Raw genomic sequence first — 14,165 nt, forward strand, 5'->3', positions numbered from 1 at the left:
TAGAAAAAAGATTTTATTTATTTATTTTTTTGATAAAACGAAGACGCGCTGCACAGCGACTCACTTGAAAACAATAAAGCAAGCCATGGTGCAAGGAGGCACTATGAATTTGCGCAGAGCAAGGGAGCAGTGGCTTCTGGCTCCACGGAAAACTTAGAACTGAGGCCACGCTGAGGAGACGCATGCCCTGAGTCGGGTGGGAGGGGCAATCGCACATGCACGGTACACTTGCAAGCTTGAAGATCTTCAAACAAGTCTGCTTGCGAGAACATCCGCTAGGGGGCTCTGTAGATGACGTCACCCACATGTAGAGAATATGCTGCCTGCTTTTCCTGGGATAATACCATTATTGTTTTGGATTGATTTGAAACCTCAGAACTTACTTTGAACCCAGTTTTGTCACTTTCTTGCTGAAAAATTCATCCACACCTTCATCAATTCTACCCATAAGGCCATTCTGCTCTCCCTCTTGTGGTGCTTCAGCATTAACCTGCTAAGAAAGTAGGCAAATAATATACTTAGATTCTTCTGGTAGGGCACTAGCTATTTTTTTTAAATGCAAAAGTCAATCATCAACAGAAAACTAAGACAAGCAAGAGGCTTAGCAGTATCCCAACAAGAACATCTATGAATACAACATTGCAACAGACAGTACCCATAGCAGAATCTTTGTACGTTTTCTACAGAAAAAAAGGGGGCACAGAGAGCAGAGCAAAAGAGAAAATATTGAATATTGAACTCCGAAACAACATTTGGCAGTTCATGAGGCATGCTTCAAACTGTAATTCTCAAATCCCCCTACACAAAGATGGCAGCCCCTGTTCAGAATGATGGACCATCGGTCTGACTCAGTAAGGCTATTCTTATGTTCTTAAGAGGGGAGAGGAGAAAAAAGCTGCACCCAATTTTGGGGAGAGGGGCAGGGAGTGGGAGGGAGAAGAGAGGCCAGGAAAGGGTGAGGAGAGGATAGGAAAGAGAAATGCCAGGCCATGGAGAAGGCAGGGAGGAAAGGAGATGCCAGACCATGGAGGGGGAGGGAGAGATGACAGGGCATGGGAAGAAGGAAGGGGACAGATGCCAGACAAGTGGGAAAGGAAAGAGAGGAGAGGAGGGGAGGGAGAGATGGAAGGGAAGGAGAGGAGAGGAGAGAGATGACATGGAATGGGAGGGGGGTGGGGGGAAGAAAGGGAAGGAGACAGAGATGCCAGACCATGGGGTGGGAAGAAAGAATGAAAGGAAGGACGGAGGGAAAGGAGAATAGAGACAATGGGTGCATTGATGTTCTATTGCTCGCTACAGTGTTTAAAATGCTGCCTTTTCCTAAGTGCACCCTTGTGTGACTCGTGGATTATTACTAAAATTAAATTGTTTTTATACAGAGGAGAGAGGGGTGTTAAAAATGATCAACCCCGGGTGTCAAATATACTAGGTATGCCATTGGAATGTAGCACAAATTAGTGAAAAACTCTAAATGAACCCTTTTGGACCTTTTGTTATCTATATATTTGGGTGAATGTCTCTAATTTATGTATTTGTATGGCTGAGACACCCCTGCTGACTCAGATTGAGAAACCTTTTGCTTTGTCTACATGCTCTCAACTGTCTCCCCTCCTCCACCTCTTGAACCACATGACCAGGTGATTTAAAAGATACTGCACAATTAAGAGGGATCCTCTTCAGTCTGGTGAGGAGGCTTGAGCAGAAAATTTTTTACCTCTCATCTCATCCTTACTACCTTCTTTACAACACTGATACTCTACCTTCATGCATGTCCCTCTGTTCTCTAGACTGGTCCACAACCAAGCTTCTTCCCAGTTTCCCTTCTCCCTTCCACTGTTATGGCTCCCTTACTTCCCTTCCTGCTCATTTAACCATCCCCAATCTTTCACTTCTCCCCAAGCCACTGAACACCTTAACACTTCACCTTTCACTCTTTAAACCCATTGATTCTCCTTTCCTCTTATCCACTTTTTCCCTCTCATTCGATCATCCCCTGCGTGCACCTCACCCACGTCACAGCAGCAAGTGCCCTCTCACCTCCCTCACCCATATCTTCCCTCCTCCTTCTCTTGCTTTCCGTTGGGGACATTAACTGAATATGGTTAAAACAGAGCTGCTCATTTTCCCACCTAAACCCACCGCTCTGCTTCGCTCGTTCTCTGTCTCTGTTTTCACTCTCATCCTTCCAGTTTTGTCTGTTCATAATCTGAGGATCATCTTTGACTCCTCTCTCTCCTTTATCGCCCAGATACAACATATCACTAAAACCTGTCGCTTCTTCCTCTGTCCTCTTATCTAACCCTTCTTCTCTGAGCACACTACCAAAACACTTATCCATGCTCTCATCATGTCACGCTTAGACTACTGCAACTCGCAGACCTTCCACTTAGCCATCTCGCTCCCCTCCAGAATTCGGCTGTATGACTTATATTCCAGGAGAGCCGCTATACTCACGTCACCCCTCTTCTAAAGTCACTTCATTGGCTTCCCATCCATTTCTGAATACAATTCAAATTCCTCTCACTGATCTACAAATGCACTCACTCAGCTGCCCCTCACTATCTCTCTTCACTTATCTCCCCCTATGATCCCCCCCCCATAAGAATTGCCGCTGCTGGGTCAGACCAGTGGTCCATCGTGCGCAGCAGTCTGCTCATGCGGTGGCCCTTAGATCAAAGACCAGTGCCCTAACTGAGACTAGCCTTACCTGCGTACATTCTGGTTCAGCAGGAACATGTCTAACTTTGTCTTGAATCCCTGGAGGGTGTTTTCCCCTATAACAGCCTTCGGAAGAGTGTTCCAGTTTTCTACCACTCTCTGGGTGAAGAAGAACTTCCTTACGTTTGTATGGAATCTATCCCCTTTTAAATTTTAGAGAGTGCCCTCTCGTTCTCTCTACCTTGGAGAGGGTGAACAACCTGTCTTTATCTACTAAGTCTATTCCCTTCATTATCTTGAATGTTTCGATCATGTCCCCTCTCGGTCTCCTCTTTTCAAGGGAGAAGAGGCCCAGTTTCTCTAATCTCTCACAGTACGGCAACACCTCCAGCCCCTTAACCATTTTAGTCGTTCTTCTTTGAATGTTTTCGAATAGTACCGTGTCCTTCTTCATGCACGGTGACTAGTGCTGGACGCAGTATTCCAGGTGAGGGCGTACCATGGCCCGGTACAGCGGCATGATAACCTTCTCCGATCTGCTCATGGTCCCCTTCTTAATCATTGCTAACATTCTGTTCGCCCTTTTCGCCGCCGCACATGGCTTCATTGACTTGTCGACCAGTACTTCCAAGTCTCTTTACTGGGGGATCTCTCCAAGTACTGCACCGGACATCCTGTATTCGTGTATAAGATTTTTGTTACCAACATGCATCATCTTACACATACCCACGTTAAACCTCATTTGCCATGTCACGGCCCATTTCTCAAATGTGTTTATGTCACGTTGCAGGTCTTCGCAATCCTCCTGCGTCTTCACTACTCTGAATAATTTCGTATCGTCTGCAAATTTAATCACCTCACTCGTCGTACCAATTTCCAGGTCATTTATAAATATGTTGAAGAGCACGGGTCCAAGCACTGAACCCTGCGGCACTCCACTCATGACGCTTTTCCAGTCTAAGTATTGTCCATTTATCCCCCACTCTCTGTTTCCTATCGGCCAGCCAGTTTTTAATCCACGTGAGTATTTTACCCTTGATTCCATGGCTCTCAATTTTTTGAAATAGTCGTTCAGGCAGGACCTTGTTGAACGCCTTCTGAAAATCCAGATATACATTGTCAACCGGGTCACCCTTGTCTATCTGCCTGTTTACTCCCTCGAAGAAGTGCAGCAAATTCGTCAAGCAAGATCTTCCTTTGCTGAAGCTGTGCTGGCTGGTCCTCATCAAATTGTATCCGTCAAGGTGATCAACGATGCGGTCCTTTATCAGCGCCTCTACCATCTTTCCCAGTACTGAGGTCAGACGCACCGGTCTGTTGTTTCCCAGATTTCCCTTCGAACCTTTGTTGAAGATCAGCGCAACATTCGCCACTTTCCAATCTTCCAGAATCCTTCCTGATTTGATCGACAGATTGGCTATTAGTTGAAGCAGTTCAGCTATTGCCCCTTTTAGTTCCTTGATAACCCTTCGATGGATGCCATCCGGTGCCGGGGATTTATCGTTTTTAAGCCTATCAATCTGCCTGCATACTTCTTCTAGACTGACCTTCAACCCTGTCTGTTTCCCGTCTTTGTTTCCGGCTTCTGGTATGTTGTGTATATCCTCTTCAGTAAATACAGATGCAAAAAAATGTGTTCAGTTTATTGGCGATGGCTTTGTCCTCCTTTAGCACTCTTTTTATTCCATGGTCATCCAATGGCCCCACCGCTTCCTTCGCGGGTCGTTTCCCCTTAATATATTGAAAGAACGGCTTGAAGTTTTTTGCCTCCTTGGCTATTTTTTCCTCGTAGTCTCTTTTGACCCCTCTTACCACTTTATGGTACCTGCTTTGATGTTGTTTGTGCTTTTTTCAGTTTTTGTCCTTTTTTGACCTTTTCCATTCCTTAAACGAAGTCTTGTCTCTGACTGCTCCCTTCACCTCTAGAGTGAGCCACACCGGTTCCTTGTTCTTCTTTCTCTTGGATCTCTTGTTGATATGAGGTATATATAGATTTTGCGCCTCGGTGACTGTTTCCTTAAAAAGGGACCATGCTTGGTCTAACGTTTTTACTTGCTCTGGTCAGCTGGTAAGTTCCTCCTTTCTATGCTCCTCTCTTCAACTGCCAACTCCAGACTCTGTCCCTTCTGCCTTGCTGCAACATACGCTTGGAACAAGTGGCCCGAATCCCTATGGTGGGATCCATCTCAGATAGAGTTCATGGTCCAATTAAAAGCCCACCTCTTTCATAGTGTTTCTGACGCCTAACTTGTCTCACCTTGGGTTCTGCATCCCCAACCTTATATGTCATGTCTGTCTGTACAAGTTAGATTGTAAGTTCTTCCGAGCAGGGACAGTCAATAAATGTGAAGGAGCTTTATTAGCCGTAAACCTGAAGTTATACTGCCGTTATACAGATCCATGGTGAGACCTCACCTGGAGTACTGTGTTCAGTTTTGGAGGCCACATTATCAAAAGGATGTGAAGAGAATGGAGTCGATTCAGAGGATGGCCATCAGGATGATCTCCCATATGAGGAACGTTTGAGCAGACTGCGCTTATATTCTCTCGAGGAGCGCAGAGAAAGGGGGGACATAATAGAAACATTCAAATACATCACAGGTTGTATTGAAGTGGAGGAAGAAATCTTTTTTCTTACCGGTCCCACGGCGACAAGAGGGCATCCGCTAAAGTTCAGAGGGGGAAGATTTCATGGGGACACCAGGAAATACTTCTTCACCGAAAGGGTAATTGTTCGATGGAATGGTCTTCCACGACAGGTAGTCGAGGCCAGTAACACGCTTGACTTCAAGGGACGATGGGACAGACTGGTGGGGTCATTCAAGAGGAATGCTCAATAGATGGATTCTCAAGGGAGGGAGGGAAGCTTAATAGATGGATTCTCGAGGGAGGGAGGGTTCTTGAGTGGGCAGACTTGTTGGGCCGACGGCCCTTTTCTGCCGTCATGCTCTATGTTTCAGCGCTGAATACGCCTTCAGAGCTATATAAGTGATAAGTTATGACCCTAGTGGTCTGTTGTATAATAGCTATTCATAGGCAATTCTTTCACATAAACACTTCAACAAATAATTGTGCCTTCAAGAGTTTGTTTAAAGGCATCTCTGATCTTACAGAGGCGCAATTGTCAAGTCGGTTAAAAACATTTTCCTTAGAACTAATGTTAATCCTGCATCCAGATGAACTCCTAATATTCTTATTGTAGGAACAAAAGACTTAACAAACTATTATACCCATCTCTATATTAGAGGCTGCACAGGTTTCCACAAAAAATTTAGTTTTATCTGAATTTAGTTTTAATCAGTGCTTCAACATCCAATTCTCCATCAGTAAAACAAGGGACACTGCTTTAGCAGAAATCAGTGAGACTGAGGAAGAAAAGAGAATTATAACTGTTATGTCATCTGTATAAATAAAACTCATGAACTCTTTCTGTGATAACACAAAGGTGCCAAAAATACACTGAAAAGAATGGAGGATAGTGGTAAGCCCTATAGTACACTACAGGGATTTTACCACCTCCTAAATAACCTATCACTCATAAAAACCTAATAGCGGGACTGTAAAAATTCTCGAACTGGAGGTTCAGAGCATTTTTACCTTTACTAAATAAAGAATAGTTATAATCCAACACTGTATCTATGACTATCTTGGTATTAAACAGAGAATGAAAACCTCACTGTGAATAATATAAAACATTAAATTTATTAAGAAATTCCACTAATTGCTCATTCACTAACCCCTCCAATATCTTCAAATAAGTGGAGTAGATGCAATCAGTCTATAATTTGAAAATGACATTATTGAGTCCTCAGAATTTTTTTTTACTATAGGTTTGATAACTATTCCCCCTCCTTTACAAAACTGTGCAAGAGGATTTTAGTGCTGGCTGGTGTGCTGAATGCATCGGAGAAGGGCAGAGCATTCAGTGTGCCAGATGCTAAAAACCTCTTGTGTAGTTTTGTAAAAGGGGGAGGGGTATATGACTTAATTCAGCTGGAAAACTTCCTTCCTCCAACTTGTTGCATAACCGTATATAGAGACATGTTTTGAAGGAGGTAGGAGCAGCATTCATTACTACAGGTGGACAGACATCGAGAGAACTATAAGATTTAATATATTTTTTAAACAGAACTTACCAAAGTTCAACCAGACCGGTTTCTCAAAAGTTGTCCATATATATCTTCACACCAATTGGCAAGTGAACTGATAGTGAACTAAGTTTTCTTGATGAATAAAGAGTTTGTTATACAGAGGGAAATTTTGAAAAGAATTACTTACAGGCGTTTTACCAGTCTGTTGCTTTTTGTTTCTCTTTGGCCTGAATTTGGTGAAATGTTCTAGCTTTTTCCCCTCCTCGGAGGGCAACTCTGAGATGACAGTAGAGGCTCGTTTATCTGGTCTGCTGGGTGGATATGGTGGGTCTTCTATATGTATTGGAACGTCTTCTAGCGCTTTATCCAAGTCAAACTCCATTTCTGGAAGAATAAGATAAAATTAAATACCTCATAATTTTCAAAATGGAAACATGGAAGACCCAGCCTATGTGAATAAATCTCATACATGCTGAACAAGCCTATCGTATTAGCAAGGCCTCAAACAGTGTGGTAGCAAAAGTATTTTGATATAAAGGCTGAATTCTCTAATTTGCAGCACCAATGTGCTCACAAGGCTGAAGTGCTGCAACCTGACAGAAATGCAGGTGGTATTTCGTGCATAGACTACACACTTCTACTGTATGAGGTGCATGTTATGGTACACACACCTTGTACCTGTATTCCACAGGGACAGCAAGGGTTTATACACAAGTTTTTAACCTGCCTAGAACTCCACTCTGCGAGGATGTGGCGGGATGTAAGACCGTACATAACTTAACAAGCAAAAAGGAAAAAAAACACGCTACTTCTAACAAATGACATTCTTTAAAGTTTAAGGGGAATAATCAAAAATAAGCCATCAACAAAATAGCCCACATTATCTGCCACAAATTTCCAGAGCAGCTTACACTTTTTCCTCAAAGGACTAAGCTGTTGAAGGCTGAGCAGTAGATATTTCACTTACCAAACGCTCTAGAAACAGGTCGCAGCATTCTGCTGTGAATACTTTTCCTTTTTGATTTAGGAGTCACCTACAATACAAATTAACAAAGAAAAAAAAATTCATAGTTGGAGGTGCCGAGTGCTAAGAAAAAGATGGAAAAAAATAGAAGTTGAGCAAATTCACGATCTACAATCCAGTCCAACTTAGTCTACCTTTTTGAAAAGCTAACAAATCATTTCCTATCTGAGCAGGAAAAGGGAAATTTTAAAACAGCCTGTCTACATGCAAAGTACACAGGTACAAACCACGTACTTCTCATTTTTAAAACACTTCTCCCTCCGTATTCGCTGTGATAGGGGATTAACAGACCCGCAAATACAGAAAAACCATGAATAACTTTTTCATTTGTTATTCGCTGTTTTCTATTAAAAACCATCATGAATATGGTAAAACTGTGAATAACATGGTGGGAGACCTGGCCTGTTCCCGAAGGAGAGGCAAAACACGGTGAAGAAAGTGCTGTGAATCGGCGATTTTCTCTGTAAACGCTTTGAATCGGCGATTTCTCTTTGCAAGCTGACGTAATTTGGGGGGAGGAGCCAGCAAGCTAAAAACTGCAAATAATCGAAACCGCGATTGCCGAAATCGCGAATACGGAGGGCCAAGTGTACTGAGAAGAATGGGCTTACAAATTTTGCGGGAGGAAGATTTTTCCTGAAAGACAATAAATAAGATTGGATGAGTTGACCCAACTTTGCCTAAAACATACCCTGAGAATGTCTTCTCAATCCAGCGGTGTGTGCACACATTATAGAGATCTACATATACAGTTTTACCTACCGGTAAGTAAATTTTCTAGGACTAAGGTGTAGTTGAAAAGGCACTGAAATATTTGCAGCAGTGCAATAATTGAAATCCCAGTATTGTTCAAAACAAAAATGACCTTTACTAGGATATTTAACAACTAGCACCTGTGTCCATTGCATGGTTTTAGTATTCCTGTTGACCATCTTCTTGTTGCTGCTTTCACCTCTATCATGGTTGTAAAAAAGAAGAATTTCATATTTTGTTTGGTAAGCATCCTGTTATTACAGTTGCTCAGCAATGCAGCAAAAACATTTTTAAGCTATCAAATGTTTACTTCTTATTCTTTGCAACCTAAAACAGTATTGTAAAGAAACTACACATAAGGTTTGACAATGTCTGTCCAGGGATAAAAATAGGTAATGTTAAGTTATCTGACACATCTGCCACGGAACAATATGAACTAAGGCCCAGATTCTATAAACGGTGCCTAAGTTAGGTGCTGGTAAGCACCTTACTTGTGCCTAACAGTTGAAAACACTGTTTAAAAGGCAAAAAAAGTATTTAAAACAAAAATGTAGGCTCCTACTGGCACCTACAAAAATGGCTCTGGAATCACGCCTCCGTAAGTGTGGCTAACCCCGGAAGTGGCATTAGGCGTCATAAAGCGTTTCCGGAGGTGCAATTCATATAAAAGGGAGGTGCCGGAAAAGTAGGCCTTGAAAACCCTGGCCTACGTTTCTGGAGCCTACCATTTCCAAAGCCACAATTCTATACATTCTCACTACAGATGGTCTCACAAATTTATGAACAAATTCAATTACCCGGATGGTATCACCCATAAATTCTCAGTCCAACATCTGAGTATCCAATTACTCAAGTTTAGCTCAATTTTTGTTATTTTATTTTGTGAAATCAAACTTTATAACTGTGCCAATATATATTCTTATATAGAAGAAAGGCCTCAGAAACACCTCCTCCGCCCTTGATAATAAATTTATATGTGGCGGGAATTACGGTGTAGAATATTCCTCACCGGCCTTAGTACATTCTTACTTTTTATAAATGCATTAATTATTATTTTTTCTCCATTAAAATATTTTGACCATTCATCTTCAGTGTCAAAACAATAAATATTTTTTATACGATGAATTTTATACTTAACTTAAATTCATCTCAACTTTGGTTTGACCTGAGAGCTACGGATCCAACATGTTTCACAATAAACTTGCTTTATCAAGGATCCCCTAGTGTCGCTACTGCTATCCGACTCACCCTAAATTCCTATACATCGCATGCTTTTACGGCAGCCGCCGAAAATGGCGCCATTTATAGAATCCGGGCCTAAGTTACTGTGCATTAACCGCATGGTGCAGTCCACATTTATTTATTTATTTTAAAAAAACTTCTCAACCGCCTACTCCTCGGCGGCTTTACAAATAGTAACATACATAAAATAAAGCAAACAAGACTTGTACAAACATCAATGATTCCCTGCCAAGCATTTAACACGTGAATTAGCCTGAGCCATGGCCAAGTGCTAACAGTGTAAGCTAAATCACTTGTTAACTGCTTAATACACTTTATTTTTTAAATTCAAACGCTTTTACTGAATTATAACCATAATTATAACAACCAAAAGAAAAAGCAAACAATAATGCCACAACAGCACATTGTTAGAATCACAAAGTGAGTGCTCCAATTCCAGGGATTGCCAGCATTCACATTTTATATCCAAATAACCCCCTTTCTCTATCAAAACGCTGTCATATTTAACATATAAACAACATTCCACCAAGTAGCAAAATCTATATAGCATGCAAATTATTAAAGCTTGTTATACTATCAAATTTCTCTGGTTACTTAGTATTATCTTTAATGCCACAGCTGGAAGGATGTCCAATAGGGATCAGTCTACCTTTGTTAAAGTTTATAGTGATTTCCATATTATAATTTGAAATGACAGAAGATCTTGCACATGAAGAACAGCAACTTTTCTGTCCCATACCTCCTGATAATATGGCTGGCGATTTGCACAATATAATAAACATGATAGCATCCCTGTATCAGCTTTGCATGGCCAGCATATATTGCTGGCTAAAAATCACATTTTGCAGATTTTACTAGAGTCCATATTGTTCTATGGACTAAAAAAAAAAGCAAAAAAAGCACAGAGATGGAAATTCTGTATAGGACGCCGGTCTCAGCAGCTGCCTAACAAGCGACTGAGAATTGTAGACTGGCGTCCAATACAGAATCGCGTCTGCCCTAATGGATGCCTAAACCTGCCTAATCACTCTGATTCTCTAACCAGCGTCGATGACACAGGCGCTGATTAGAGAATCATGCCTGATCTGTTGCCATCAGCTGATCGTGACAAGGAACCCCCGAACACCCCACAAAGTTGGCTCTGTCCCACAGCTACCCCCAAACCCCCTCCGCAATTGTCCGTGGCAGGAAAGATGCCCACTCCCTCCCGCTGCCACCCCCAAACCTCCCGACAAATCCCCCGGTAGAAGAGATGTGCACTCCCTCCCTCTATCTCCCAGAACTCCCCCCTCAACTCAGCAACAGCCCCCTCCAGAGTCCCCCCCCAACTGGTAGATCATCGGCACCTTCCAGCCCTCCCCACACACACCCGCAGTCTACCAATTAAGGGGGTGCCGGGGGGGGTTCTAAAGTGGGGGGAGGGCTCTGGAGAAGGGGTGGTGGCAGATGGAAGCAGGCATCCCTCCTGCTGGGGAATTTGTTTATGGGGTAATGGCGTTGGCAGTTCTAGCAGGAAGGCGTGGGCATCCCTCCTGCTGAGGACATTTACAGGGGTGCTTGGGGGAGGGAGTGCATATCCCTCCTGCCGGAAGGGGGGGTGTTTGGGGGTAGCGGCGGGAGTGAATGAACATCCCTCCTGCTGCAAACCTTCACAGGGGGTTCGGGGTGGCGGCGGTAGTGGGCCTTCCTCCTGCTGGCTGACTTCGCAGTGGGGAGTTCCTTGCAACAGCTGCTCAGCTGATCACGGCAGGGAGATTTACTTGCTGCAATCAGCTCAGTGGCTGCATCTATTTGAAATTTAGGCCAGTATTTTGCTAGTCTAGATTTCATGTGTCTATCGCAGCCCTAGGGAGATGTGTAGGGCCGCTTACACTCACTCAAGGTGATTTCCAGGCAAAACCACACCCAAGGCCAGGCTTGGGCGAACTTAAGTGTCCTGATGCATCTCCTTACACCTGCGACAGATGCCTACAGTGTAGGTAGCCTGCCTTGGGTTGGGTTTTTTTTTATTAAGAAAACGTACGTCCCAATTGGCTGGTTAGACAGCGGTAGGATGCCTAACATTGCCCACAATCGGGACGCTGTTTATAGAATTTGCCCCAGATTGTTTAAGGAGACCATATATGGAAGGGGTAGTTAATGCCGCTTTGGTAAAACATAGAGAAATTTGATATTCTTCATGATTGTCAATCAGGGTTCCGTTCTGGTTATAGTACGGAGATGGTATTAGCTTCCCTGACTGATAATCTTCATGGTTTATTTAGTGTAGGCTCAAGTACATTGATCCTTCAGCTGGATCTAAGCAGTACTTTTGATCTGGTTGATCATAAGATTTTATTGGATTGTTTAGATTCAACTGGTATCTCAGGTAAAGTTTGGAACTGGTTTGAGGGGTTTTTAAAAGAAATAGATATTATCAAGTGTTTAGTGAGGAAAGCTATTCTTCTTCCTAGAGTAATTCCTGTGGGGTACCACAAAGGTCTCCATTATCGCCTATTTTATTTAACATTTATTTAGCCCCACTAGGTAGATTGCTACATAGTTTGAGAGATAAGTTCTTCATCTATGCAGATGATATTACTATAGTGCTTCCACTTACATCCTTTTCAGGGGAGATAAAAAAAAACCAAATTTCTTTATTACTAATTCATACTGAGCAATGGACAATGAGGGCCAAACTCATCCAGAAAAATCAAAACATTTTTTGGCTAGTCTTTCTGATAATATAAATGAAAAGGAACTACAACTGAATGGTCAAACTTTCTTAGTTTCTGTCTCTATTAAAATCTTGGGTGTTATACTGGACCATTTAACTTTGGATGATCACACAAATCTATTGACAAAAAAATGTTTCACAATTTTGTGGAAACTTCAGACGATAAAAATTTTTTTTGATAGTATATCATTTAGATTATTAGTACAACCCTCCATTTTATCTGTTCTGGATTATTGTAATATAATATATGTGGGATCTCATAAAAAGCTTCAAAAGAGATTGAGACTTATCCAGAACACGGCGGTCCGTTTGATTTTTGGTCTGAAAAAGTATGACCATGTTACTCCATCTTATCGACAGTTGCACTAGCTACCTTTTGAGGCTAGAGTATTGTTTAAATTCGGTTGCATCTGTTTTAAAGTTTTGTTTGGTATGGCGCCTATTTATCTATTCTCATGCTTTAACGATATATTCCTAATAGGATTACTCGAGGGCAATATTTATTTGTCCATCCAACTATCAAATCTTGCCGATACAAGAGATTTTTCGATAAATTGCTCGGTTTTCAGGCAGGTAAAATTAGCTTATGGTTAAGTACCATTATTTCTCAGGCTCATTCATATATGTCCTTAAGGAAACTGCTAAAAACTGATTTGTTTGATAAATTTGTTAAACTGATATTTTAGAATCTTGATTGGTAAATAATACATTGTTTTTACAGTTTGCTTATTTTAGCTGATTTTAACGCATTTTTAGTAAATTGTATTCTATCTATTGTACTTACTGATTGTATAATTTTTTACTGTATGTGAACCGCCTAGAACTATGTGGTATGACGATATACAAAAATAAAATTAGTCAAACCTTGGTTTGCGAGCAACCCAGTTTGCGAGTGTTTTGCAAGATGAGCAAAACATTCTCGCAAATCTTGTCTCGCAAACCGAGTGTTGACTCGATTTGCAAGCACCCCCCTTCCGATAACTGGCATTGCTCCCCCCCGCTCACAAAGGCCCCCCTGTGCAAACTGGCACCCCCCCGCGCGAACCGGCATCCCCCGCCCGAACAACTTCAAACTTACCTTCCGTCTGGCGCCGGCACGCAGCCCACAGGACATGCCGGTGCCGCTTGAAGAAGTTCCTGCCTCTTGCTGGGCCTTGAGCATGCATCTGCGCATGCTTAAGGCCCTCTAGTTCTCCCTCTCGCCGAGATTCTCGGAGATCTCCGCGAATCTCGGCGAGAGGGAGAACTAGAAGGCCTTAAGCATGCGTAGATGCTCAAGGCCCAGCAAGAGGCAGGAACTTCTTCAAGCAGCACCAGCACGTCCTGTGGGCTGTCTGCCGATGCCAGACGGGGGGTGGGTGGGGGGGGGGGGGGGGGGAGGAGTAAGTTTGAAGTTGTTTGGGCGGGGGCCTTTGTGAGCGAGGGAGGAGCGATGCCAGTTATTGGGGGGGGGGGGGGGTGAATCAGCGCCGCTGGCCTCGGGGGGGGGGGGGGGGGTTGAAACGTATCAAGCGAGTTTCCCTTAGTTCCTATGGGGAAACTTCCTTTGATATACGAGTATTTTGGTTTACGAGCATGCTTCTGGAAACGAATTATGCTCGTAAACCAAGGTTCCACTGTACGAGATTCTCGGCGAGAGGGAGAATTAGAAGTCCTTGAGCATGCGCAGATGCATGCTCAA

At 42.8% G+C, this 14,165-nt stretch overlaps 1 protein-coding gene across 6 annotated transcripts in view; it reads right to left on the bottom strand.

Moving 5' to 3' along the window:
• CARMIL1 (capping protein regulator and myosin 1 linker 1) overlaps positions 1 to 14,165 on the bottom strand; it is a 476,507-nt gene that overhangs the window by 46,945 nt on the left and 415,397 nt on the right. For 5 of the 6 annotated variants that reach the window (XM_033934492.1, XM_033934489.1, XM_033934487.1 and 2 more), the window contains exons 30-32: positions 7,717 to 7,783; positions 6,937 to 7,133; positions 384 to 493 (exon numbers count right to left, since the gene is read on the bottom strand). In XM_033934492.1, coding sequence (XP_033790383.1) covers positions 384 to 493; positions 6,937 to 7,133; positions 7,717 to 7,783 — 374 coding nt within the window. The remainder of the gene's footprint in view (positions 1 to 383; positions 494 to 6,936; positions 7,134 to 7,716; positions 7,784 to 14,165) is intronic. The other variant, XM_033934488.1, reaches the window with a different exon arrangement.

This window comes from Geotrypetes seraphini, chromosome 2 (genome assembly GCF_902459505.1).
Source record: "Geotrypetes seraphini chromosome 2, aGeoSer1.1, whole genome shotgun sequence".
NCBI lineage: Eukaryota > Metazoa > Chordata > Amphibia > Gymnophiona > Dermophiidae > Geotrypetes > Geotrypetes seraphini.